Source organism: Syzygium oleosum, unplaced genomic scaffold (genome assembly GCF_021117445.2).
Source record: "Syzygium oleosum isolate NSW1041296 unplaced genomic scaffold, Sole_v2.1 Sole_v2.01, whole genome shotgun sequence".
Lineage (NCBI taxonomy): Eukaryota > Viridiplantae > Streptophyta > Magnoliopsida > Myrtales > Myrtaceae > Syzygium > Syzygium oleosum.
In genome coordinates, this window is record NW_026607485.1 from 17,864,542 (window position 1) to 17,891,214 (window position 26,673).

The 26,673-nt window shown below is 37.7% G+C and overlaps 1 protein-coding gene across 3 annotated transcripts; it reads left to right on the forward strand.

Moving 5' to 3' along the window:
* The first annotated feature begins 991 nt into the window (after nt 1–991).
* Nucleotides 992–18,042, forward strand: LOC115681113 (histone-lysine N-methyltransferase ATX2). 3 transcript variants are annotated; one of them, XR_008816835.1, is made up of 27 exons: nt 992–1,980; nt 2,183–2,234; nt 2,337–2,411; nt 2,513–2,732; nt 3,656–3,779; nt 3,883–3,987; nt 4,564–4,769; nt 5,401–5,493; nt 6,035–6,132; nt 7,745–7,915; nt 8,048–8,191; nt 8,469–8,516; nt 8,731–8,848; nt 8,917–8,982; nt 9,088–9,149; nt 9,272–9,328; nt 9,943–10,011; nt 10,205–10,403; nt 10,629–10,904; nt 12,151–12,212; nt 12,300–12,377; nt 13,708–13,803; nt 14,399–14,502; nt 14,603–14,748; nt 15,809–16,135; nt 16,216–16,344; nt 17,473–18,042. XR_008816835.1 is itself a non-coding variant. In XM_030604951.2 (25 exons), the coding sequence occupies exons 1-24, from the start codon at nt 1,268–1,270 to the stop codon at nt 14,742–14,744; spliced, it is 3,378 nt and encodes a 1,125-aa protein (XP_030460811.1). In that variant the 5' UTR covers nt 992–1,267; the 3' UTR covers nt 14,745–14,748; nt 17,473–18,042. The 3 variants fall into 3 exon arrangements, 1 of the variants encoding a protein (XP_030460811.1); XR_008816834.1 differs by lacking the exon at nt 15,809–16,135; XM_030604951.2 differs by lacking the exons at nt 15,809–16,135; nt 16,216–16,344.
* Nucleotides 18,043–26,673: the final 8,631 nt, after the last annotated feature.

The following is a 26,673-nucleotide window of genomic DNA, read 5'->3' on the forward strand; positions in this document are numbered from 1 at the left end:
ACTCAAGTCGTTAAAACTTAAGCTGGGTCAATGCCTTCGTTCTCTCGAGGTGAAGAAAACCTCATCTTTGTATTGCTCTTTTGTCTTAGAATATTGTTTAAGCTAAAGTAGGCATAATAATCTATGCATTACTTGATGAGGTCAAAGACAAAAGACAATATAAGAAACAGTTGGCGTTTGATAGTCTAAACTTTTTTTACGCTGAATAGGATAAGGGCAAAATGCGACAATAAATATTCAAATATAACATGAATATAGACACCTCGAACCAAGTCGCCATCTTCTTAAGTTGTGCAATCGGGGCCGCCATGGTGGCGCGAACGCTGCTTGGTCGTGCGACCACCGTGACGCTAGGGGCACGACGAGAAACAGAGAGAGGGAACAGGCGACGATGGTCGTCATGCTCGCCACACACATCTCTCTCTCTCTCTCTCTCTCCCAGTGCCTTCACGGCATCCATAACCCTGTACTGTCGCCGTCGTTGGCTATCAAGTGACCGCCAGGACGTCGGTGGTGCGACCAGCAATACAGAGAGGGACACAAAGCGCCGACGGCCGCCATGCTCATTAGACGCGCTTCTCTCTCCCCGATACCTCTGTCCGGATCCAGTCAAGCCGCCGCCACTCGCTCAAACCTGGCAGCCGTCGCCGTCGCCGTCGCCATCACCCCACCAGGGGCCTTTCTCTAGCATCACACATTTCCACAAGCCTTCGGCCACAAATTGATTTTCAAGCGATCCACACACATCAGCCTCAGCATCAAACACATTTTCATGTGGAATAAAAAAAAAGGATCATACACAACCTAATCATACGTTGTTCTAACAAAATCTAATTTTCTCCAAACGATGTTCCAAAACACGAGAAAAGAGGGAAGAGCTCTGCCTCCACACGTGCATGCGATTTTCCTCAGGCGCATCCTGCCGGGGGGAACCGCGACAGTATATAAAAATGAGGAGGAGGAGGAGAAGATTGAGAGTGACTGATCTCTCTCTCTCTCTCTCTCCCTCTCCCTCTCCATTTGCACGCGGCGGGAAACGGATCATTTCGCGCAGAGCTCTCCCTCCACAATCCCCTTCAAAACCCTAATCCCCAAATCCTGCTCCTCGATTCCTCCCCCTTCGCTCGCGTCGGATTCTTTGCGCTCGCAGAGAGCGAGAGAGAGAGAGGGGTAGAGGTAGAGGTAGATTCGGCGAAGAGAGGCGAAACCCACTTCGAATTTGTGGTGAATTTGTGGTCTTTCTCGGGAATTTTGCTGTCGCTCTTCCATGGCTTTTCCGGCGAGAGCCACGGAAGACGACACCAACGTCGACGCCCACACGGCCACCCCGGTCCGCTACGTCTCCCTGGACGAGGTCTACTCCGCGACCACCCCCTGCCTGGCCGCCCGGGGATCGTCCGCGCTAATGTCCAAAAAGATCAAGGCCCGGAAGCTCCCCTCCGTCGCCGAGCAGTCGGACGGGCCGGAAGAGGAGCTCGACGACCGGGCCGGTGATGACCACATGTGCAACGGGGACTGCAAGGCTTATGACGGTGGCTTTCGCGGTTTTCGGAGACGGCCCTCGAAAGGTAATGCGCCGCTTGTCCACGTGTACTGTCGCCGCTCTAAGCGGCCCGATTGGGACGTGGATAAGCCCTCATTGTTCGATTTATTGGTCGCTCGTGCCGAGGCCGCGTTGAAATTGTCTATGAAGACAGAATTTTGTGAGGATTTTGAAATGGATGAGGGCATGGAGGAGGGCATTAATTGCTCTAAATCCAAGTCCGAAACCTCGCCGCGCAAGAAGAGGAAATGTGGTGGTGGCGAGCTCGCAAAATTGGGAGTTCGCTCGAGTGACTTGCACAATATGGGTGGACCTCGGTTGAGAGAGAATCGAAAGCCTAATAGCAACAGTTACTGTGACCAGCGAAAGAGGAAGAAACGCGACTCTAGCGTCAAAGACAACGTTAAAGGTTTGCCCACAAAGAAAAGATGGGTGAGGTTAGTTAATCAAACTTTTCCCTTGATGAGATTAGGTTTTCATATGTGGGTCGATGACATGTTGGAAGTGTTGTTCGGAGTTTGCGTCTTAGGTTATTTAGTTGGGTACTTACTAGTACTGCTATATTGTCATTATCCGGTTATCTGTTTACACTCGTTCTTGGTCAAATTTATTGATGGGTTAAAATTATGGCATGACCAGGTTGTCTTTTGACGATGCCGATCCCAAAATCTTCATTGGTTTGCAATGCAAGGCGAGTATCTCCTTTCACCTTGCAATTAAAGCATATAGCCTGTAATTCGATGATTTAGATCTTCCATTTGAATATTTATTAACTGAAACATGTGGGTCGCAGGTTTTTTGGCCATTGGATGCAGATTGGTACACGGGCAGTATTCTGGGGTACGATTCGGAGACAAACAAACATCATGTAGGGTCACTGCAGTTCCTCTAATAAAAGTTGTCATATTACCAGTCTCTAGAATGTGGCACAGAATAGACATTTTCTGATTAGAGTTGAACAACATGCAGGTCAAGTATGAGGATGGAGATAAGGAAGATATAGTTCTTACAAATGAGAAGATCAAATTTTATTTGTCTCCCAATGAGATGCGGCAGTTGAACCTGAAATACAGCATTAAAAGTATGGATTCTGATGCATGTGATTATGAAGAGATGGTTGTGTTAGCTGCCAGCTTGGATGATTGCCAAGAGCCTGAACCTGGGGATATTGTATGGGCTAAGCTCACTGGTTCGTGCATATTTGTTCTCTCTCTTCTTTTAATGCCATTCTATGTGCTTATGCTTTTCTGGCACGATAGAAAGTTTGATTATGACAAATTTGTTAAAAATCTGTCCTAGGCATTGTGGATAGGTGAGATGCATTTCGCACATTGTATCATTAAGATTTTGAGGAACTCCTGTTTATCTTGAAACCTTGCACTAGTCTTTGACCTAATAAGTTTATTATTACAATTACATTGGATCTGAGTCACGTGGTATGTTCTAAATGGGATGCCTAGAAAAGTTTGCATCCTATACAGGTTCTATTATAGCCAAGGTCATATGTCTAATGTGCTGATCTGAGTTGTAACTTAAAATGGTGCTTGGTTTGTTGGGAAACTAACCTTTAAAAAACCTTGAAATTCTGCTTAAGTTATTAGCGTAGCTATACATTTTAAGTACTTTGTTCTTGTGATATAATCGGTGTGCATTTGTACATGGGTTGACAGTCTATTATAAGGGTCTCCGTCAGTGAAGTTGTTTTATGGGACCAGCCTTATTTGTCAATAGATACGGTAGGAACATTGAATCAAATAGTTGTGATAGGAACATTGAAGCTAGTTCATTGAATCTGAACAATTGTAACTAGTATTTTGACAAGTGTTTACACCTGTTGTTGTCAAGTGTTATTGTGGGAAGGTGTTTGGGCTGTTGGTTGTAAAACATCGGTTTATATTTTCAATGTAATACCTTAATGATGCTATTGCTGATCTTGGCTTGTTTTTTTTGCCTTTTAATACTTCATGTCACGTTTGAGAACTGCGAAGTCTTGCTGTTGGAAAAGCTTAGGTTTGCATGAAGTTCGTATTGTTGTACCTTTGCTATCTTTCTATTCGTTAGATGTTGATTCACTAGTTGCCATATAAACCAATCATATAACTTTTCTGATAGGTCATGCAATGTGGCCTGGGCTTGTAGTGGACGAATCCCACATAAGTGCTCAGGGGATTTTAAATAAAACTTCTGTTGGCAGATCAGTTTCTGTTCAATTTTTCGGTACCCATGATTTTGCAAGGTTTGGAATTTTGTATTCTCAAGGACTATTTTTTCAGTGTCGGATATATATGATTTTGCTCACTGACTTGTCTGTATGTTACTCTGATTTTGCTATTATTCAGGATTAAGACAAAGCAGGTTATTTCCTTTCTCAGAGGACTTCTTTCTTCTTTGCACTTGAAATGCAAGAAACCTCGCTTCATTAGAGCTCTAGAAGAAGCAAAAACGTGAGTTATTCTTGAAGTCTTCCAGTTGAATGTTGCACTTGCAGCGGTTTATCTGAAGTTTTCGTTGATCATGTTATGAGATGTTTGAGTTTTGCACATGATTGTTATAGCTGTACAGATTCTTGTTTGGAATGTTAAATAGAGAAGACAGAATACAGGGTTGTTTGAATGTTGTTGCTATATGTGCACGCTTGCATGCATTTTTCCATCCATTCATACATACATACTGTTGGTGTTTCTCTAACACAAATTGAAGGAAGATAACTTGCTTGAATAAATTAATCAATTTGGACATCTGTTGCTTTTCAGTCAATAAGTCTGACAAAATTGTAGAGTGTCTTGATGGAAAAGTGGTTATTCTGTGGAACTACTTGACAAGACTTTCCTGCTTTTGCATTGAAATGATCCACATACTCGAGAAACTCTTTCCCCCTAGTCTTTCTTATTGTTATACCAGAAATCGTGAAATTTAAGGTGCTTGGGTCAAATGATTTGATTTAGTTTTGACTGAACTTGACACCATTGGATGAGGTTTAAATTTAGTTGGCACTAACTAAGCTGTTCTGCTCCAATCAGATATCTGAGTGAACAAAAACTTCCCAGAAGAATGCTTCTGCTGCAGAGTGGCCGTACCACTGATGATTGTGGAAGTGCTAGTGATGAAGATGGAGAGAGTGGAGATTCGGCTGAAGACTGCATGAGCAATGAAAATAGCCAAAGAAAATTGGAGGGCCTTGGGACCCTTCCATATGTACTGGGAGATCTGCAAGTAGTTAGCCTTGGTAAATGCCACTGCTTCTGACAACATGTTTGCGTTTCTAGTCAAGCGTACTTCTATATTATGAACCATGACTCATGATAGATGTAGAGTGATGGATAATGTCATGGAGTGAATGCATATAAGTTCAAATGCACAATGTTTCTTGTCAATTACTTTAATCATAGCTGCATGAAGTAAATAAGTGGCAAAAAATAACAATTACATTCCTCACTTTTGACCTAATGACCACCTAACATACCTCTACTTTTGCAAATACCACTCACGTGTCTCTAAGCAAAACCCTACATTGAAAAGACCAAATTTTTTCTCCTTGCAAACTCGCTTAGGGTTTGATTGGTTTGGTTTTTGATTGATTTTGAGTGTTTTGGGTGAGTGTGAGAATTTAGGATTTGGGGACTGGCCTTCTTGGAAAGAAAATTGCATTTTTATAAATAGGGACACTAGGATAATTGTGAAGGTGCAAAGTGATATGCTAAGATAAAACTCATCTATTTGGTTTTTCTAAAAGTAGAGGTATGTAAGTGGTCATTTAGTGAAAGGTGAGGTATGTTTTTGGTATTTTACCAAATTTTTATTATCCTTGGGGATTGGGTCATGCATAGTACTTACAAGCTCTTACAATTATTGTTCAGGAAAGATCGTGAGGGACTCAGAATTCTTTCAAGATGGAAAGTACATCTGGCCAGAAGGATATACTGCCGTGAGGAAGTTTACTTCAATTAAGGGTAACATAATTATTTATCATCAACGTAGTTGGTCATTCTACTTTGAGGCTGCTTAGGTCCCTCATCCTCTAAATCACCTTTCTGAAAAATACAAGTATTGAGTTGTACATTTAAAGAAATGTACTTTTTCATAAGAAAACAATATAGCGTCAACAAGTGAGCTATTGATGATAAAGTAGAATCCTAGGGTGCATATAATGATTCAATTGAGTATATAGAAATATAATCCGTGCTTTAGTTTCCAAACTTAACGATATGTAAAGTTGTCTTGTTGACTAATGGAGACTAATGGGCACTTCTTCAACATGTCAAAAGTATTGTGGCTTATCAACAAGCCCATCATTGAAAGTTTTTGAAGAACATTCAGGTGATTGAAAGTGTCCCCAGAGTTGGATGACCAAAAAAAGAGGAACAATGGAACAAGTTAAAAAGGGATCGATTGAATTTGCCCTTACTTTGATTGAATTTAACTACTGTTTTTTTTTTTTTGGTCGAAATTTAACTAACTGCTGTTTATTCACCTTCTATTTGTGTTGTTCAGATCCAAGGGCTCGTGCTTCATATAAAATGGAGGTGTTGAGAGACCCAGAGTTGAAGATCCGACCTCTATTTAGAGTAACTTTAGATAGTGGAGAGCAGGTACATTGTGTTGGATAAAGTTGATTTTGAATTTCATTTGAAAGTTCTCTATTTTGAAAGGAAATAGTATATGGTATGATTTAGTTTTTTTTTTCTTTCATATTCTATTAGCTTGAGCTGGAATTTGCTCAATAGTATAGCATAGGCATATTGTGCACACATCTGCAGCTGTATGAAGAATTAATGCTGTCTCTGATCTTAGTTGGATTCCGAAATCCATAGAACAAAAGTTGGTCAGTGTTGGCCTTGATAGTTACACTGCGACAATACCTTAGATTCCTCATCTCTGGCAGAACATACACTTTTATAGAGTACCTTTTCAAATTCTCTGTTATAACCAACAAGAGGCTTGGAATTGTCTTGTCAAGGATTAGTTTGATATGATAACCCCAATAGATAGATGATTAACAAGTGATCGCCCCTTTTCTTTTTTACTTAGTAGTTGTTGATTTAATGATTTACTGTCCTCATGGGAGCTCTCTTATGGAATAACCTCCTTGCAATCTCATGTTACCTTATAGCTTTTCAGTCCACTTATTCACTTCTTTTCTTTACTTTTCTTGCACTTCCTTTTTGGTGCTAGTTAACCATGTTTGACTTGTTTGACTAGATTCTAGGGTGAGGTGATAGAACTTCTATCTGGTTGACGCCCTTGAAACAAAGTTATCTAGGTTTACTGAACTTTTGTGCATACATTGCTGACCACTATTCCGTGCTACCTGTTTTGACATAGCTGGACAATGACTTTAATTAACAGTGCAATGAACAGGTCCTTAATTACCAGTTTGCACGCTGGGCTGGTTGTGAATGGTTGTGAAAACATAGGTTTTTGGGTGGTCAAATTTGACATTGTGGAATAAAGCATGGTGCATTGTTGATAATTTCAATTAAGTTGTGCTATGATGATATTGAGGTTGTATTAATGGATTATGATGGTTGAATTATGCATACTTTGGTTACATAGATGCCCAACCTCATAGATAGAAGAAACATTACATTTATCAACCATATAATTGCTTTTGGAGGCCTTAATTTATATCTAGATGCGGCTCTTTCCACTTGTCATGATAATTAGACTATACAACTATCTTTTCCCAGCCTCATTTTCATTGTTTCCTACCCTATGCATGGACCTAGCTGCTCGTTTACATTGAGATCGGTTCACTTATCTTGCTTTGTACCACCATTAATAGTTTCTATGTGCAAAATGTCCTTCCAGTGTGAACTGAATACTTTTAGTTATATCTGCTGGGAGTGTATTAAATATAACTGGAAGAGAGTGTGAGAGATTATAAATTTATCGCTGGTTAACATGAGGGATTTAGATACACATTCAATCACTCACTAACATCAGTGATTTACCAGAAAATTTCTCTTTGATTTAGTTGGCTAAAATTTAGTGAGGCTGAATTTGAAATATCACATCTTTCGGTTTTGGTGTTCTTTCTATATCGAATCTTTCACATCCAAACAATTTGTACAATATTCTCCTTTTCTGACTGGGTACATGCTTTCTGCTAGAGACATACTTGGCTATTCTCTGTGTTACTCATCGTTTCCCTAAACTAAGTTACTTGAATTTGATGATTGACATTGGCAATATGTATTCCAGTTTAAAGGGTCTACACCATCTGCTTGCTGGGATAAGATTTACAAAAGATTAAAGAAGGCATGTGGCGGTATGGCTGATGGTTTTAATGCTGAAGCTGGCGTGCAAACGATGTTCAAACATGGTTCACATATGTTTGGTTTCTCTAATCCTAAAGTAGCGAAACTTATACAGGTATGCTGTTCTTCTTCCTAATGACATTATCTTTGCTCCCATTTCAACATCAACATTTTGCTAGTCTGGTTGTTAATTTCATCTGCTTTATTTTGTATCCCAACTTAAACGTGTTTCTGTTTTTATCGACAGTGTTTGTCAAAATCCAGACATTTGACAAAGTTCTCTATGAGCAAATTAGCTTCTGGAAAATTTAGAGATTTCCCAGTTGGATATAGACCTGTTCGTGTTGAGTGGAAAGACCTTGACAAATGCAGTGTTTGTCATATGGATGAGGTGAAGCTTCGTTTTCTTCATCATGGTTAGGCTTTTGCAGCTTAATGGTTCTTTGTGTGCTAATTTTGGTTGTTCCTTACTCGACAGTACTATCTATCAATTTAAATATGGTTAATCATTGTCATTATGTGCCTTCTTTTTGGCTGATTAGCTAGTTTGTAGGATTAAGGCTTCTTCTATGTCAAGCAAATCTATTTAACCCCCTCTTTCATTGTTACTCATGATTTTAACACAATGGATACCTTGGTTTGTTCCTGATAATTGTCTTTAATTTCAGGAGTATGCAAACAATCTTTTCCTCCAATGCGATAAATGCAGAATGATGGTGAGGACCCAAGTGCACTTTGATCTTTTGGCTATGTATTATTGCTAGGGTGTACATGAAGAAGTTCGTATAGAGTTTGATGCTAGCCCATGTTCCTGTTCCACTTTTCACCTAATTTGTCCATTTGTTTTCCTGTGTCGTGATTTGAGCGGAATCTAGATTTTATCACCATTTATTTTCTAATTTTATCGACTCGTTTGTACTATTTGTTCAGGTTCATGCTAAATGCTATGGAGAGCTAGAGCCCGTAGGCGGTGTACTATGGTTATGCAATCTATGTCGCCCAGGGGCTCCTGATCCTTTGCCTCCATGCTGTCTTTGCCCAGTTATAGGTACTACTTAGATTTTTGTCCTATATTGCTACTATTACATGCTAAACTCTGCATTGACTTTTGTGTAGGGGGTGCTATGAAACCCACAACTGACGGCCGATGGGCTCATTTAGCTTGTGCTATGTGGATACCAGGTTTGTGCTATTTGGATTTTCTCCCCTTCTCATTATGGTTGATTGGTCAAAAGTTTATTAAATTAAATTCATGGTTTCATGCCATATGATCCTCTTTTGCTTTAGAAACTTGCTTGTCCGATGTGAAGAGAATGGAGCCCATTGATGGTATCAGTAGAATTAACAAGGTATCTTTGATTTGTTACATTGATTCATGTAGACCTTTTTAGTGAGTTTCTCAAGTGTTATTTTACAAATATAACCAAGTTACGGTCGTTAAGCAAGAGATATTCTCTTGAACTTTTCCTAGGATCGCTGGAAGCTGTTGTGCAGCATCTGTGGCGTACAATATGGCGCCTGTATCCAAGTAAGTCTCCATATGGATGATTATGTTTTGTTACTTAAGTTTGGCCTTTAGAATGGTTTACTACAAGGAAGGAAGTTCTTTGTCAACTTGCATTTCTTCTTTTCATGAGCGCTCACATGAGATAGGCTCTCCTAAGATGCAAATAATCTCTAGTTCTGTGAAATGGGGTGCGCACTCAAAGGATGCAGGCATCAGTTGCTTCTTTTTTCTTACAAAGTAATCTTAACTCTTGCAATTAAGCAAAGTCAAGTTTGTTAAATTAAGGTCCACTCTTTCTCATTTAAGAAGCAGAAGTCCCACACGATATCTAAATGGACGTAATTGTTGAGACTTGCATTGCGTCGAAGGTTTAGATCAATTATCTATCATAAGATCACATTTGAAGTATGCAACAGAAAAAAAAAAAGACGTGAACATAAAAAGAAAAATACTTGCGGAGGTCACGGTGACCCAAATAAAAAAGGACGAAGATGGAAATAAGAGTAGAGGAAAGGTTGTTATTGGGTTGGTGCTTTAGAAGTCTAGTACCTATCAGGTCTTATAATTATAATGTCGAGTTGAATAAAATCTTATTCTTGTCCTCAAGATGACTTACAGAGTGCCTCTGTTGACAGTGCTCAAACAATACTTGTCGAGTAGCATATCATCCGCTGTGTGCAAGAGCAGCTGGTCTTTGTGTCGAGGTACTTTTGATCTTCCCCTGGAATTTTGGTTATTATACACATGCGCAAACTGTCGGCCAGTTAAAACTGGCAAAAGCAAGAAAAGAAACTGCCTACAGAGAAACTTATAAATTCGGGGCCAAATGCTTGCATGAGTCTCATGAAGTTCTGGTAGATCAATGACTTGCTATCTTCTGTCTCTGTTATTTAATAGCTTGAGGATGAGGAAAGGCTTCATCTCCTTTCAATAGATGATGAAGATGAAGAACACTGCATTCGTCTTCTCTCTTTCTGCAAGAAGCACAGACAACCATCTAATGAGCGTCCTGGTTCAGACGAGCACGTCAATCAAGTTGAGCGTCAATGTTCTAACTACAACCCGCCCTCTAATCCATCTGGATGTGCTCGTTGTGGTAAGCGTAGCTTTCCCTACTCTGGTCGTCTGCCAATGGGGCCATGGGTTGGTTAATTGCTCAAGTTGCGTTCTCTTTATGATAGCTTTCTAGGCGATTAGCTTTATGGCATTACTTTTTTCTTTTTACATCTTTTATTAACCCCTACGCATCAAATGTTGGAAATTGCTATAGAAAGTCTATTTTGGGTCGATAAAATTGTTTTCCTTTTACCATGTCTGGCAGAGCCTTACAGCTCTTTTGGGAGAAGAGGACGGAAAGAACCTGAAGCACTTGCTGCTGCATCCTTGAAACGCCTTTTTGTTGAGAACCAGCCTTACTTGGTCGGTGGGTACAGTCAACATTTATTGGCAGGCTTGCCTTCCAATGGAGTCGTCTCCAAGTACTCTTCTCGCCTTCACAAACTAAGGTCCCATCAAGTTGATACTTCTGATAGCGTATCTTCTATGGCGGAGAAGTATAAATTCATGAGGCAGACCTTTAAAAAGAGATTAGCATTTGGTAAGCATAATATTTGGCTTTTTAAGGAAGTGAGGTTAGCTATGGCATTCTTTATTGGTTCTTCCAATACTCGATCTATTCTTCTTTATTGAAGTTCTTCATTTAGCTTGTATCATGAGTGCTGACTCGCAAATTAGACTCTTCACTATCTAGAAGTTACTAGGTTGGAGAATTAATGTCAAAATAGTGCTGGACTGTGCTATGCAGTTAATATGTTAAAGTCTGTATGATTCTAGACATATTTTCTTGCCAGATAGTAGAATGTTCTATCAGAACAGCAGGGAGACTTTGTTTCAGCTATTGTTTAAGTTTATACGAACAATAATTCTGACTACTTTTCAAGTGCTCCCTTATTTTGAAGGAAATATTGCTAACAAGGAACACGATCTTTGCCTAACTTTAGTAATTTTTCTAATTTCGCTGCTTGTTGTGCTTGTCTTCTTATGAGATTAATTGCATTGCTGCATTCTTATTGTCACAACAATGGGAAAAAGGAACAGGGATGCTGAATGTACCTGTTGATGGTATTAGATGTGTGTTTGGCCGATGGTGGGTTAAGGGAGGGACTTTTACCCCTTAACGTATGGCTTCTGAAATAAAATCTGAAACTAGGAAGCTGGACCTAGCATTAAATCTGAAACTGATGGATTCTAGTTAAAAAGAATTATTTTATTTCGTTGTCATCATACTAATAACGAATGATACAACAGTTGAACATATATATCTATATATATTGTTATAGTGGTATCTTTTAGTTTTCACCTTGATTAGAGAAAAAACCAATTTAAAAAAAAAATTGAGTAGAGAGAAAGGAGATCCTCTTAGAAGGGAGGATAAAGAGAAGTGTGAGAAGGAAGATGCATTTGCAAAGCAATGATCAAATGCTAGAAACAAAGAGAAAAGGTAGTTTTGACTGCTTTTGATGCTCCATTTCACCATTACTTAGAGTTTTGGAGATTGTTTTTAAGGTTTGGAATGAAAAAATATATAGTTTTGAATTTCTGCTTGTCATTGTTGGCTCTGTCAAGAGATTTGATCTTCTCTTGCATGATTGCTTAGAATTTTCTCCTATTGCTCTATTAAATATAATGTCTATGTTATCAGAAAGAAAAAAAGTCAGCTCGTTGTAACCTTTATCATCTTCCCTTTCTGCTGTCATAATTAATCTGTTGAGGTTTCCTTAGCGGTTTAACTTATATTCATATATCTCTATGTTGCTGTGGTCGTGGGATGATCATCGCTTTAGGGAAATCAGGAATACATGGATTTGGTATCTTCGCTAAGCAGCCACACAGGGCAGGGGATATGGTATGCAGTTTGTTAATCCGTTTGTAATTCTTTCTTTTATGAACATTTGATTAATGAATTTATGCCAATTTGAAATTCCTTATGTAGGTCATTGAGTACTCAGGCGAACTAGTTCGACCTCCTATAGCCGACAGAAGAGAACATTTCATATACAATTCACTGGTGGTGAGTTCTGACGTGATGTTGTCACTGTACTGCTTTTGCATCAGGGACGTTGGCATTTGATGGATGCTATCACCAGTATAAGTGAATAGAAAACAAAAGAAAATGGAATAGATGAAGATAAACATACTTTAACATACTGCTGTCTGGTTTGCTTGCTACTTGAAGGGGCAAAAAAATTTGGTCAAAGTTGCATTGCTCCATAATGTCCTGGGGTGATGTATTGTTTATCTGTTAAGTTTCTAAAGAAAAACCAAACAATCAAATGAACATCTTGTGGATGGTTGAATAGAGGTGCATCTAGATTGTCTACATGCTGTGACTGTCTTTTCTCGTGTTTGGAGAATCAAAATGCATGTCTTAGACATGACCAAGATTCCGATTGAGTTTTGGCATTGACAGCATTGTAAAGGATGAGGGGCTGTATGAATTCCTCGAATGAGGGTGCTGCATGATGAAGCTAGAATCTGGAGGTTCTCTTTACATTCAGATCTGTTTTTGCAACAATGTCATTACACTGTTTATGATTGTATGTGTGTATGAATGTTCCGTCCTCTACTCTGAAGAACAAATCCATGAATAGGTTTCTGTGCTGATGGTCTTCCAAAAGAGAAATCAAAGCCTTTCGAGTATGAAATGTCAAGAGCGATTGATTTTTTCCTGAGTGTGTTTGCTAAGATCTTCAATTTTCTCCCTTCTAAGCTAAATGGTGTCAGTTTTGTGTCTTTAGAGTTGAGGTATTCTTTTGGCCAAAAAATGGTGAGGTATGCTAATTTTTGGATAAGTATTAGCAACATACTGTCTAGGTGAAATACAGGAGCACACACGGTATAAATGGAAACAGGCACAGTGGGTTCTCCCTCAATCTCTAATTTGAGAGTGAATGTTGTCAAATTTTTGTTTTTCTGCGAACTTCATTAGTACTCCTTAGAGGTACACCACTGAAGGAAAATTCTCTCAGATACAAAAATGCATACTGCATTCTGAGCACAATGGTTCATTTCAGACAACTAAAATGCTTTGCCTCTTTGTATATAGAAAAGTCTCTCAGATTAAAAAACGCATACTGCATTCTGAGCATAATGATTCATTTCAGACAGAACTAAAATGCTTTGGCTCTTTGTATTCAATTCAAGATACATGTTACACTACCTTGCTGATCAGTTAACTTGAAGCAACTTGTTCCTGTTTGTTTGCATGTGTTGGGAGACCTTTGCATTTTTGGTGAAGGCATAGTTGGTTCGTTGTTGAAAGGCCCTCTGCATGCATTGTCTTGACCTTACATGACAGGGGAAACCATTGATCTTTTCTTGTCTTCCACATTTTCATGCAGGGTGCTGGGACATACATGTTCCGAATTGATGATGAACGAGTTATTGATGCCACAAGAGCAGGAAGCATTGCTCATCTGATTAATCATTCGTGTGAGGTGAGCATTTTTCTTCTATATTGCACTTTCTGCCGCTTTATAATTGGATATGTTGAGCATTATAGTTTTTGCTTGTTAATATATGTGAAGTGCTATTTATTTTCGTATAAAAAGGAAGGAAACGGGCTTAAAGGACTTTATTGCTTGATAATAGAACACCAAGTGTTTTCCTCCAAACTAGGGTGATTGTAGGTTTGGTTATCTTATGGCAGGCTAACTAAAATCATGTCTTGTATTAAAGTATATATAAGTTCTTTAAACTTTATTGACATGCCCTCCCCTCCCCCCCCAAGAAAAAAAAAATCAAATTACTTGTCATGAGTACACTAAGCAAGCTTGTGCATTAGTAATGCTAAGATTCAGGATTGTAGCCGAACTGTGGTGTAGATGAATTGAATAATGGTGCATCTAGCGTGCCAACATGTTGGTCACTGTCTTTCTATGTGAGCAGCTGGTCATCTTTTCTACGTCAAGAAAGTTCTCTCTCTCACTATATATGACCAGTTCATGCCATAGGATCAATACAAGATTGTTATGCCATATGTTTGCTGCCTTGGTACTCTTCTGATTTCATCTCTGCTTCACCTTTGTGCAGCCAAATTGTTATTCTAGAGTCATAAGTGTTGACGGTGATGAGCACATTATTATCTTTGCCAAAAGGGATATTGAAAGATGGGAAGAGCTCACCTATGATTACCGGTAATGTGTTTCTTGAATGATCTGCATATGTTTGTTTTCCTCCATGTATTCTACTTCTTACAGTGTTTTTTGTTGCTGATATTCACTCTATAAATCTTAGGTTTTTCTCAATTGACGAACAATTGGCTTGTTACTGTGGCTTCCCTGGATGTCGTGGGGTTGTCAATGACACTGAAGCAGAGGAGCAAGCAGCAAAGCTCTATGTGCCTCGCAGTGATTTGGTTGAGTGGAAAGGAGATTGAAATGGTATGTCAGCTTTTAGAGTTACTCTGGTCTTTTGCATATAAATTTAAGAGTTTACATTATGCTTTTGGAAATGTTGAGACATTCCTTTAGTATTCCCTCCAGTCACAGCACAAGATCATTTTTTTGGGAATATCTAAATTTGATAAACTGGAAATATGTATGGTGGTTATGGATGAAGAAGAAGTTAGATTGGTAAGAACTATTTGTTTTGGCTGACCCCCATTGCCCATTGACTTGTTGTGCTGTAGTTGACCTGTCATCTTTAAATCATGATTTGGTGATCTTCAACATGAAAATAAAGACTTTTTTTGTGCTGAGCAGGAAAATTATAAACTTAGGTTAGTTTGGTGTGGAGTAATGTATTTGTGAAATCCAAAAACTAAATCTATGGTAGCTGCAATTTGGAAAATGCTGCCTTAGTTTAGTTTCAAGCTTCCTCCCGGATGGATTATAATTCTGCCTGATGCAAAAAAGAAGACGGCCAGGGTAGCTGTTGGTGGGCTTAATATATATGAGTATTCAACATCTCTCATCATTTTAAAGTGTGCCTTTGGCAATAAGCCTTCTTTTGAGCTTCTCTTTTTCCCCCTTCTGCATGTAAATCCATTGACGAAAGACTAGATACTAATCAACATCTTTCGCCAGCTTCTCTCATTTTAACCTCCTTATTGCGGTAGTCTTTTATCCTGTGTGTACTCATCTTGTGCTCGTACTTTTTTTTTTTCGTGCTGCATGTCTACCCCCTGCTGCTTTGTTTTTTCTTGAATTTTTGTCCTGTATTGCCGGTCCTGAGTGAAGTCCTATTAAGTTCTTCACCTTACACGAAAATACGCAGCCAAATGAGGATGCTCTTCAATATTCCATCCCTAAGTTGCATGTCCCGGGCCTTACCAAAGGCAAATATATGAGATTGCTTACAAAGATGAGATGGCTCCTGTTTGTGTGTCTCGGTCTCTCCTTACCATCAATTGATGCTCTGTATCTCTGTCCTGCCTATTCCTTTTGTTTGCTTGATCCTATTCACCACAAGATCATGATATTCCTTGGTCTCGAATGGCAGTTCTGGGCAGACTTAATCTTTTTGAGACTAATAGAAATATGGTTCAATAATGCCTTTGTGATGAGGACAAAGCTGGAACCGTAGCTGCATCAGAGTTTTCTATGTCATACAGTTGCTCTTTCCTTTGGCTTTCAGACTGTTCTCAGCCTTCTTGTATGCAAGGGGTTTAATCTTCTAACAGCCTTCCCTGAGATTCATTCAAGGGGTAGATGGCACACTAATTTCAGATCATACTGTCTTGGTTTTTTAGAGTTTCCAATTTTTGGCCTTAATGTGGTACATTTCATGTGACTAGACTTCTGAATGAAGGCTTAAGAAATTAGTCAGGTAGGTAGCTAAGGATTGTGTTTTCTTGAACTTCGACTGTTTTTGAAAGAGCTCATTTTTAATTGATGTTCAATGTACAGGCAGATGCCTAGAGTACTGATTTAGGTGAAGAAGATACAAAAACAAGAAGACTGTTTTCTCTCTTCAGACGATGGTTTCTGGACAAATGCTAGAGATTTCTTTGAGAACAGCCCGGTTGAAGTCAGATGGTATTGGGGAGGGCTTTGGTTTTTGGGGTGGTGCTTTGGCTCTTTGATGGTTTTTGACATCTCAAAAGTTGGAATATCTTAATTTATCAGAGCATCCAGATTTTGCTTTTAGGAAACATTAAATAGATGCTTCTAAAAATGTTGCTTTGAAGGTTTATAAGATCCTAATTTTATATTGACAAGAAAACTTAATTTTAAGACACTTTTTACATAGTTTTGAAGGTTGTCTATTACCTTGAAATATACGTTGCATTTACCTTTGTAGCAATAGTGATGGCACCACATCACATTACCGCATCAAAAGCTACAGCACTACCGAACTATACCTTAACTAGATTATCCTATATACCTAATTATCAATATATTCAGAAATGCCTATTTAATAATACTCTACTGGACTTCTCATCGTTGGGTTGCATAATCCCCAAATAATCTTGAAAGTGAAGCTGATAAATCCGAGAATTTTTAATGTCCTGGGATGGCTGTATTCAGAATTCAAACCATCAATGTGAATTTCCTCTAAGCTTTCTCTTCTCTGGCCATTTGGTCTCTTTGCCAACCAGGCAGAGCTTTAGATGGCCCATTAAGATTGGATTCCCCGACAGTTATGAAGAAGTATTTTGTAGCTAAAGTGCTTCAGCAGATCATATTTGCTGACCAGATGATCCTTTGCTTCCTTATTGATTAAGTGACTAGATTGAGCTACAGACTAGAGTATCCACATATTAAAACCCTGAAATGGGGATCAAGATTAGTTTCCTGATGGACTATCTGAGAAAGTCACTTGAAATCGAAAGCTGGGAAACCAAGAACTTTGGTTTTTCAAATGTAAGCTGGAATTTTCCAACTCTGTCCGCTAGTTGTATGTGTTAATTGCGACTCTTCAGATATAGTCTGATCAACCACCTTTACCTCTGATCGTGCTGTCCTATGGCACTTAAATTCAAAAGCTTAGGATCTGCACTCTTCTCTTTTGCTACATGAATGACTCTACTCACTCTGTTCTCAATTTACCCCCTTTCTTCCATTCTGTCAATGGCTTTTGATGCTATCATTACTGTGTATAAGTCGTTTGTTTGTACATCTAGTTCTTTTGCTGACAACTATATCCCGCTTTCCTTTGTGCAGAAGTTTCTCATTGCCAAAATATGCTCATGAGCCTCATGGAGTGGTTTGCTACCTTTTTCTGGTCTATTGATCTCAGCCTGTCATTTACCGTGGAGGATAGGATATAGTGCTCTTTATTGCCCTCGTCTCATCCTCTACATCATATCTAATTCCTCCTGGTTTGGTGAAAGTCCGTTAGTTCAGCATCTTTTTTCCTTAAGCTGACCTCTCTTGGTCACTCAGGATCTCCTAATTGATTCATAAAGACTCAAATTCCAAGCAGAAAACAGAGGCGATAGGATGTTTTGAGTCACTATCCACATTCTGTTTTCAGCTGCAACCTTCTGCCTGTCTCATTCTCAGGCATCCATTTGACTATGCTAAAGTTTGTAGAATAGTTAATTCAGAGAAGTGTATATAATACAGTGATCATTATGTACAGTTGAAGTCAACTTTCTTCATCAATTTCCTTTTTTCTTCTCTTTATTTTAGATCTTTATGAAAATTGGTGGATGCTGGCTTTATGCTGAAATTGTTATGGATCTGGTCGATTCCTATGAAGTCTAAAGTTGGAGTTAGGTACTTATCATAGTCGAGGTTGTTAAAGAAGAAAATACTTTTCTTTAGCATTTGTTTGGTGAAGTTTGGCTTCAAAGAAAAGCATTGAGGTTTAAAAGAAGAGATGGGGCTCTCTGGATCTATTGGCTTTCAGGACGATTCACATACTTAGTTCTTAAATGAAAGGTTCATTTGTCTTGAACCTTCGCAATTTAATGTTTTGCTCCTAATTAATCGATGAGAGTTGTGCTTTTACTCTCAATAACCTATCCTTTCCTGTATCAGACACATTTTTCGTTGTTTGAACAATGAGCCATCGGATGAAGTATGTACATACCTTTATGCTTTGAGACATATTCGACAGATTGATTGAGAGACCAGTTTACTTGAGTCACAATCCATAGAATCTGAGTTTAGGCCAATGCTGGTTGGTTCACAAAATAGTACCTGTTGAACCTGTTGACAAATAGACCTCTAAAACCCATATACAGTTGGCTTTACTCTACCAAACGCATTACAACCTGTTTTCAAAGTTTGAGCTAACTCATATATCACGTGACCCACTAAATCTGAGTTAAATAATGGATCCATGATCTATTTTGCCACCACCTTTATCGATAATCTTTGGTTCAAGAATCTATAATTTTTCTCTAAAGAATTCACATATGAATATGAGGAGTGTAAAACACTAGTAGTTTCATTTGTATCAAATGCATGTCTATCCAATGGTTGTCTTTTATGATTTGTATTTGCAAGAAAATTGGTAGGCTATTGGAAATTCAACCTTAATATCATATTCAAAATGCAAATATCAAATTCAATGCAGAGAAAATGCGAAACCGGATAAAGTTTAATCCTTACCTTTCTCCAGTTGCCTTGTCAGTGCTAAACCTCGTTTGTTAGTTAAGGACAGTGAACACGTTACAGGGACAGGGTAGATAGATGTCAGTGCTAAACCTTGTTTGTTAGTTTTGAGAACTTGGAAATTATGGTGTGTCCTTTCACAGTGGGTGCAAGGTTCCATAGATAGCCTGTACACCTTGGTCATCCTCTTCCCGGCAAAAGTAATATGTCCATGTTTTTGGCATGGTAAGGAAGTGCCACTGCAGAGAAATTGGAAATGTTAAACCTTAACTAATCTCTCTCTCTCTCTCTCTCTCTCTCTCTCTCTCTCTGATATGTAGTTTCTTGCCGAATCTCATAAAATGCAGTAATTGAGAAGCTTTTGTGCTTTTCATGGAAACTTGCCAATTGGCCATTTGGTCAAGGGGCAAGTGCTTATTTTGCCAAATGAAAATTTTGCCAGAAAAACTCAAGTAAAAACGGTTGTTTAATTCTAAAAAGGAATCATAAATAGTGAATTAAAACCTAAATCACAATGTACTTAGCATTCAATTAAACTACAGAAACAAAATTTGCTTCAAAATGTAGTTTTATTAAAGTAAATCCTAAATTTAACATCACCACTTACAAATGGAGCAAGTAGCCGAATTTGGTTTGCTAAAGTGAATTTCGATTAAAAAAAAACTTTTTTGCCTTTTCTGCATTCCTCAACTTATTCATCTTTTAGTCTTCACTGTACCAAAAATATACCAAGTGGTCTTTGATGTGTGTTTTTCCCGCCGAAATACTCTATTTATGCCAATTATTGGATCTACTATGAAACTTAAATTGTCTAAGAAATTGTTATCTCAAATCCATGTGGCTATCGTTGATTTTATGTTAATCGAAAACTTAATGACTATGTTAAACCCTTATAAAACTTAGATAGTCTAATCTACTTAATGATCTAGATTCAAGTCTATTGAGTTCATCTATATGGTGCAAGGAATCTATATTGATTATACATGACATATATAGTATTTAGAGACAGTCTATTGTGTATAATATTTTGAATTAATACCTTGTGCAAGCATGAGGACCTAACTAGAGAATAAGTATTTTAGATTTTTTTTATTTTTTGGTTTGTAACCCTTAGTGCCGTGAAGTAGATTATCTCTTGACCATATAAGAAAAGGATAAATACCGATAAATGAAGTATTGGAGTGAGATGGCTGGTACTGGTTGGATTCCAGATTTGGTTCTCCTGCTTAATGAATCCGAAACTCATCATTAACCCAATAGTCATGTTTAATTACAAGGAATAGTGGGAATGGAAGAGACTATTACTGAGTTTTCATTGAATCAGAAGGAATGAGCATGACTTACAGAAAAGGTAAATTCTTAAATGGAGGAACATTAATGGCATGATAACAATTAATCATAGAGTGATGTTCCTCTCTTGTATTTTTTTCCTCTTTTCTTTAATTGTTTTGGGTAAGTTCTTAATGATTTTCTCATTGTTGAGGTATGATTCTACCATGTTTCAAATTTTTTAGAAGGGATAATGACAAATGGTCTCTGAATTTTGGCCCAATGTGCAATGTGGTCCTTGAATTTTTAATTTGTTTAATATGGTCCCTGAACTTTAGCCTAATGTTCAATGTGGTCTCTGGACTTTTGGTGCATGTTCAATGTAGTCCCTGAACTATATGACAATGTTCAATGTTGTCTTTCCATTCAAAATTGGGGACAACATTGAATATTTTCATGTAGTTCAGGGACTAAATTGAACAGGTACCAAAAAGTTCAGGGACCATATTGAACAAATTAAAAGTTTAGGGACCACATGACACATTGGGCTAAAGTTCAGGGATCACATTGCATATTGGGCCAATGCTCAAGGACCAATTATGTCATTTTCCCTGTTTAGAAACATCCTGTCATGATTCTGAGGTGTTACCAAACATTGTATCTTAGACAATATTATCATTTCGATTGCTCATTAGTTATTTTGTCCTTTAGTTCCCTTATGATCACATCATTCTGACTAACCAAGAAGAACCTGTAGGTTCTTAAACAAGACTCCAAATCCGTCTTTCTACTTGAAACTTGATGCTAACAGGAAAAGGACAATGTAAAATGTAGGATTGCTTGGTGGATGGATGGGAATTTTGATTCTTAATTGAACATTAGTAAATTAGAATTTTGATTCTTTATCAAACATTTTTAAATGATTTTAAAATTATGTGTATTTAAATGACAGCAAGTGTTGTATTGACCATTAATATTAATTAACTTTTGCTGGTTGTCTCTCATAAGTTCATTTGTTTAATTATTTGGTAACCTATGTTATGTGAAAGAAATGTTTCTTCTTTGACATACTCAGAGCTTGACACATAGTCTAATTCAGATCATTGGAGGTAAAAAACATACAGGCCTTGTCTCTTTTGAGTTTTATGTATGTGTGTTTGTATGTATGTATTGTTGATGTATAGCACTAAAATCCCACATGAAGCAATTCTGGTTGATCGGGAACCTCATTAAACTTGACTCATTGCTATTCATAAGGAGGGCCTCGTTCCATGCTACTTCTCGAGTAATATTTGCAATTTGTTGAGCTTTCAATTAAAGTCCTAGAGCGTGTAAAAGAAAACAATTATTTGATTGGCGAAGTTGTATAGAGGAGAAACCTTAAAAGGAGCTTGAGCTTTCAACTAGATGCTTAGAGCTTGTAAAAGAATAATGAGGATTTGATTGCAAAGTCAAACAAAGAGGAAACCTTAAAAGGACAATGCTATTGCTGAGTGTGCTAGAAAAATGAATGAGCAATGTTAAGTGATTGAGAATGGTAGCTACATTGCAGTTTCAATTATGGGTCCGTTTTTATGAATTTGAAAAGCAAAATGTACTTTTTTTGCTTTTTCATAAAAAATATAAAACGTTATTCTAATTTCAGGAAACATGAAAAATTAACATGAATCTACATGTCAAATTTTGTATATTGTGAAATTATCAGGTCTTCTGATTAAAATAAGTCAAAGTGCATGAGCTGTAAGATTTAGAAAAGCAAAATGTAAAATGTAAAAGTCCTTCCACGCATATTGTGAAATATCTAGTGTCTAGGGAAAATCAAAGGGGCCATATTTCTGCCCCTGGATGACGGTCATACTACATTAGGGGTTAAAGTATAATAGTATTAGGATGGCTACATATAAAGAAGTGGAATCAGTGAGATTGTTTTAAAGAGTCAAATTAAAATTGGAAAATTGTTCTTGTTAAGAGCATGCATGCAAGAAAATAAAGTTTCAAGAGACAAATTAAAATCAGTAATATGTTCTTGTTAAGAGAATCCATGCTAGAAGATTCTGTTTATCATCTAGATAAGCTGATATGCTTTACATGTGCTTTCGTTTGTATCGTGTGAATTCTTATTAAGATGCTGAAGAAAGTAGATGAGTTGGTGTAGAATTTGCTTGTATAGGGAGGAGCATGATTCTGCAAGCGAAGAGTTTTTGGCTAAGTCAACTGACAACAAAATATATGAACTGTAAGTTCTTTGAAAGTATGAGTTCAAATGAATCTTGATAAGATATGAAGACCGGGTTATGTCAAAGAGAACCTCCTAATTTCTTGGATCTATCTTTCAAAATGTTGCAGAAATCAACAGAAGTATCACCCATAGGGTACAAGTAAGATAGATGAAATGGATAAGTGTTTCTGTTGTTCTGTATGACCATTGATGCGACTTAAGCTTAAGAGAAAATTTAATAGGATGACCATTAAGGCCAACTATGCTTTATGGCATGGAGGGCTGGATGGTCAAACACCCAAATTTGCACAAAGTGATTAAAGGAGATGAGAACTCTTCATTGGGTGTGCAGGCACGCCAAAAAAGACAACTAGAAATTAATAAGTTGGGCAAAATTAGTTGGGCATCAATGGAGGATAAAATGAGATAAGTTCATTTAAAATGGCTTGGTCATGTTGAACGAACATTTTTGGAGGCTGCAGTGAAGAGTTACAATCGGAGATGGAGACTTGGGTTTAAACTGACAGCGGAAGGCCTAAAGAGGGGAGAGACCTGATGAGGAAAGATATGGAGCATCTACATAGATTGTGCATAAGGATTCATGTCGGAGTCGAGCATACCTAGTGGGAAAAGGCTTAGTTTGCTGTTGAGTGATATCTACATCTTACGGTGCTAATTTGTAAAAGGATACTACGACTATTAAGTTGAACACCTGTAAATTTACTTCAACTGTACAAATGATCACTGTATTTTGCGTACACTGGTCTAGATAAATAATTCTAGAAATTTTTAGAAGTCACATGGTTGCCTGAGTATGAGGCCAGTAGCAAGTTACAAGCCGAAAACAAAATATGAATAGCGAACCAAATCTAATTCACGCCTTTGCATGGAGTTTAACTCATAGTAAACCATTAGGAGATCCCGAGGGACCAAGAAAGGTCAGCTTAAGGAAGAAGATGCGAACAATTGGACTTTCAAAGAACTAGGTTAACTTAGATTCAAGATCAATAGACTGGGGAAGGTAGCAGACCAATCCATGAGGCTTATGGGCATATTTGGGCTGTTGCTCTTTCTGATTTCTCGTCAACTTGAAAAGAGAGGAACAGGCGGGCCTTTGAAAGAGAGGAGTCCTCTGTTTTTATGATTATTGAAAATTGGTTGAAAGTTTTACACTTTTAGCATTATAAAAACTTATGTGTGGATGTGGATGCTTTGATCAACATCGGAAATGCTTTGTCTTGTAATTGAGCCCTTCTTTTCATTGGCTATAGTCTTTTTTTTTTTGGTAAGGAGCATTGGCTATAGTCTTTTAAAAGACTTCATTGGCTATAGTCTTTTAACTCCAAAAACTGACAAAATCTTTGAAATTTGGAAGAAATTGAAGGAACCATCATTTGCAGTTTTTAGAGAAGCAGAGAAGGCCATGGCGCCCTTGTAATCTCCAGCCAAGCTATTCTGTTGCTTAAAGTTGGACCCCATTCTGACCAAGCTCGCTGCTTGCAATCACAATCATCTCATCCAATTCCATCAATCAGTAAGAAGTACATTAAGGATCAAATTCCAACCTAAAAAGCCTCTTTGGATCCTAGGGTAAAGTGTTCAAATTATTATATCATCATTTACCTGCTTTGGAGTACAGCTGGGTATTAATTGCAGGGGCTTGAGCCTTATTCAGTCTATCTGAGTGATAGTTTGGCCCTAGCTTATTTATTAATCTGCTGATGCAACACATCAGATTGTCTTTGGTGAATGCCTTTGGCATAAGGATAGTATTGACTGGGGTACATGCCGTGGAAATATAACTAATCCACCACCCGCATTTTGCCCTTTTTAACACTCTGTTGTAGGAACTATTGCAAAGGAATATATCTGATGGAGCATAGCAATTCAATGTCATACTTCAAAGATTACAACTAAGAAGGTTGTCCAGATAACCCTGAATGTATAACTAGCCTAAAAAATGGATGTCGATCCTATCACTTATGGTTCTAATATTAGGGACTCGTCAGGAAATGCAACTGATCGCTATCTTTCAGCATAAATTTGTCAATTCTCCATCTTCTACCAGATGTGCAGAAAACCAAAATCATAATTTTTTTTTTTATCTTTGCTTATTTGTGACTGTCATGTACTTTCATTAATGTGAGTTGTTTGACGTGATTGTTGGGATATAAATTTGTTCATTTACTTGTTTGTCATATAAAGTGTGAGCCTGTTATAACTAAACGTAGGGTTGCTGTATTGTGGCTTGTTGTGATGGCTTCAAGTCATGGAAATGGCCTTTTTCCAGTGCATCTGTAAAGGGGTGTACAACTTGTAACCTTTCTTACACGACATACATTGGAGCAATCGATTGAGACCCGTTTAGCTTGTATTGAACAAACATATTTACATGCCTGCCTTCTCATTTTAAATTTTCGGGTGAAGAGCATTTCAAGGGCACACACCCCAATCCACTGTACTTCTGCTATTCAATTTTTACAGTAGTCTCAAACTCTTACGCTCAGAAAGTCGCATAGGAAGACCCATGGAAAGAGAAAATTAGTAGAAAAAGGGAACAAATTGGTTTTAGAGGTTATCCTTGTAAGGCTCAAATAAAAGATGCAAAGAGTGATACAGGATGCAAAGTTTAGTTGTATGCATATTACTCGATGTCAATTGTTTTTGCCCTCTTTGAATACTTGCAGGTGGTTTCTCTTCAAATTCTATTAGCTCAAGTGTTTTAAAGTTGATCGCTCAGTGAAATTAAATTCATTATGTTTTGGCATTCTTGAGTGCTTGTTTTGAATCTTAGCTTTAGCATTGTGATTAAAGCTGGTATCAACTGTCAAATCAACCCTTGGGAAGTGTTGACACAATCTATGTTCAAATAAAGATTCAGTGCCTAGCCATTCTATTGTATGACTTGATAAAAGGGTCAGGTAAATAGGTCACAAGAAAAATTAACCGGAATTTACGTCACATCCTTATTAATGAGATTCTAGGTATATAGCATATACAATGAAAGAAATATTAGCATGTAGATTCCCTTAAGCAATCAAACAGTACAGGAAGGGCGGGCATTGTATACCCCTCATTAAATATAATATCATCGACTTTACCTTGATTACTTTCACCCACACCATTCTGCGCTTCCCTAGCCCCATAAGAAAAGAAGATTCAGCTTCATATGCTTTGAAACATGAATGGCTGATGGTCTTGGCTGGCGATTAATGTTCAGTGCAGTGGCAATGATCAATGGCTGGTAGACAGACATTTACCAGCCATTTGCGATCAATAGTCATTAGAAGGCGGCTGGTGGTATCAAGGGGAGACAGGCGATGTGGCTCTGGCTGGCACAAATTGAAAAACTAATGGTCTGTGACTGCAACTGTCATGTTGGTAAATCAATGAGAGGTGATTTCCGAAAGCTGCACATGGGCATGCAAAGGTAATTTTTTTGAAATTTACATTTGTGAAGTCTGCTATTCGGGCGCCAGTTTCTTTCTACTTCTGAGTGCTGGGAACATGTTAAAAAATGTAAAGGCATCACTTCTTCCCAATTGGAATATAGTATACCTCTCTCATGGCCTTCATAGAATGACTAGTGCAGTTTAGTATTTGGTTCAACTCGATAATGTGAGAATATGCTATTTTTTCTTCAATCTAGGTTTGTACTAACAACTGTAATATGCTATTTTTTCTGCGATCTAAATTTGTACTAATAACTGTTTGGCTGATATGCAAAGCATTTAGAGTATTGTAGTCAGCAGTTTAGATAAAGTAAATGTTTCAATTAAGATTTTGAGTTGCTTTTCATCTCATTCTTTACTTTCTTTCAACAAGCAAAAGAGCACACGCTTTGCATATGGAGAGAACTTAAAATTTGATCAATGTAGGACAATTTTAAAAATTTGGTTGATCTAGGAAAATGAACTCATATTTTTGATAAATACGAAATGGATTTAAGCAAAGATAAGTTTTTAAATCTAAGTTTGAAAAGTGTTAAAGATTTAAGGGATCATGATTTAAAGCAATAAAGATTTAATTCAATTTTGAATTACAATTTTGTCTCTCATTGAATACCATACGGATATTATCCATTTTAATAAACATATATGGGGTTTCATAATATTTATTTGGGGTTTCATGGAATTTATTGGTAAAAGTTTGAGGTTAAAACCATCTTTGAGTTTGCTTTATCTTATAGAGTGATCAAGAGTTGCATCTAGGGACAAGCTTTTTGCTTTAGTTTGTCAATTGGTATGAATGATGCAAGAGCGTAGAACTATTTTTAATTCTCTTGACACTGTTCACGAGTTACTATAGCAGAT

Bases quoted from the DNA above. Each gene is read 5' to 3' on its own strand.
- LOC115681113 (XM_030604951.2), top strand. From the start codon at position 1,268: ATGGCTTTTCCGGCGAGAGCCACGGAAGACGACACCAACGTCGACGCC. The intron at 3,988-4,563 runs GTGAGTTATTCT...TGCTCCAATCAG, and splicing joins GCTCTAGAAGAAGCAAAAAC to ATATCTGAGTGAACAAAAAC. The intron at 9,329-9,942 runs GTAAGTCTCCAT...CTCTGTTGACAG, and splicing joins AATATGGCGCCTGTATCCAA to TGCTCAAACAATACTTGTCG.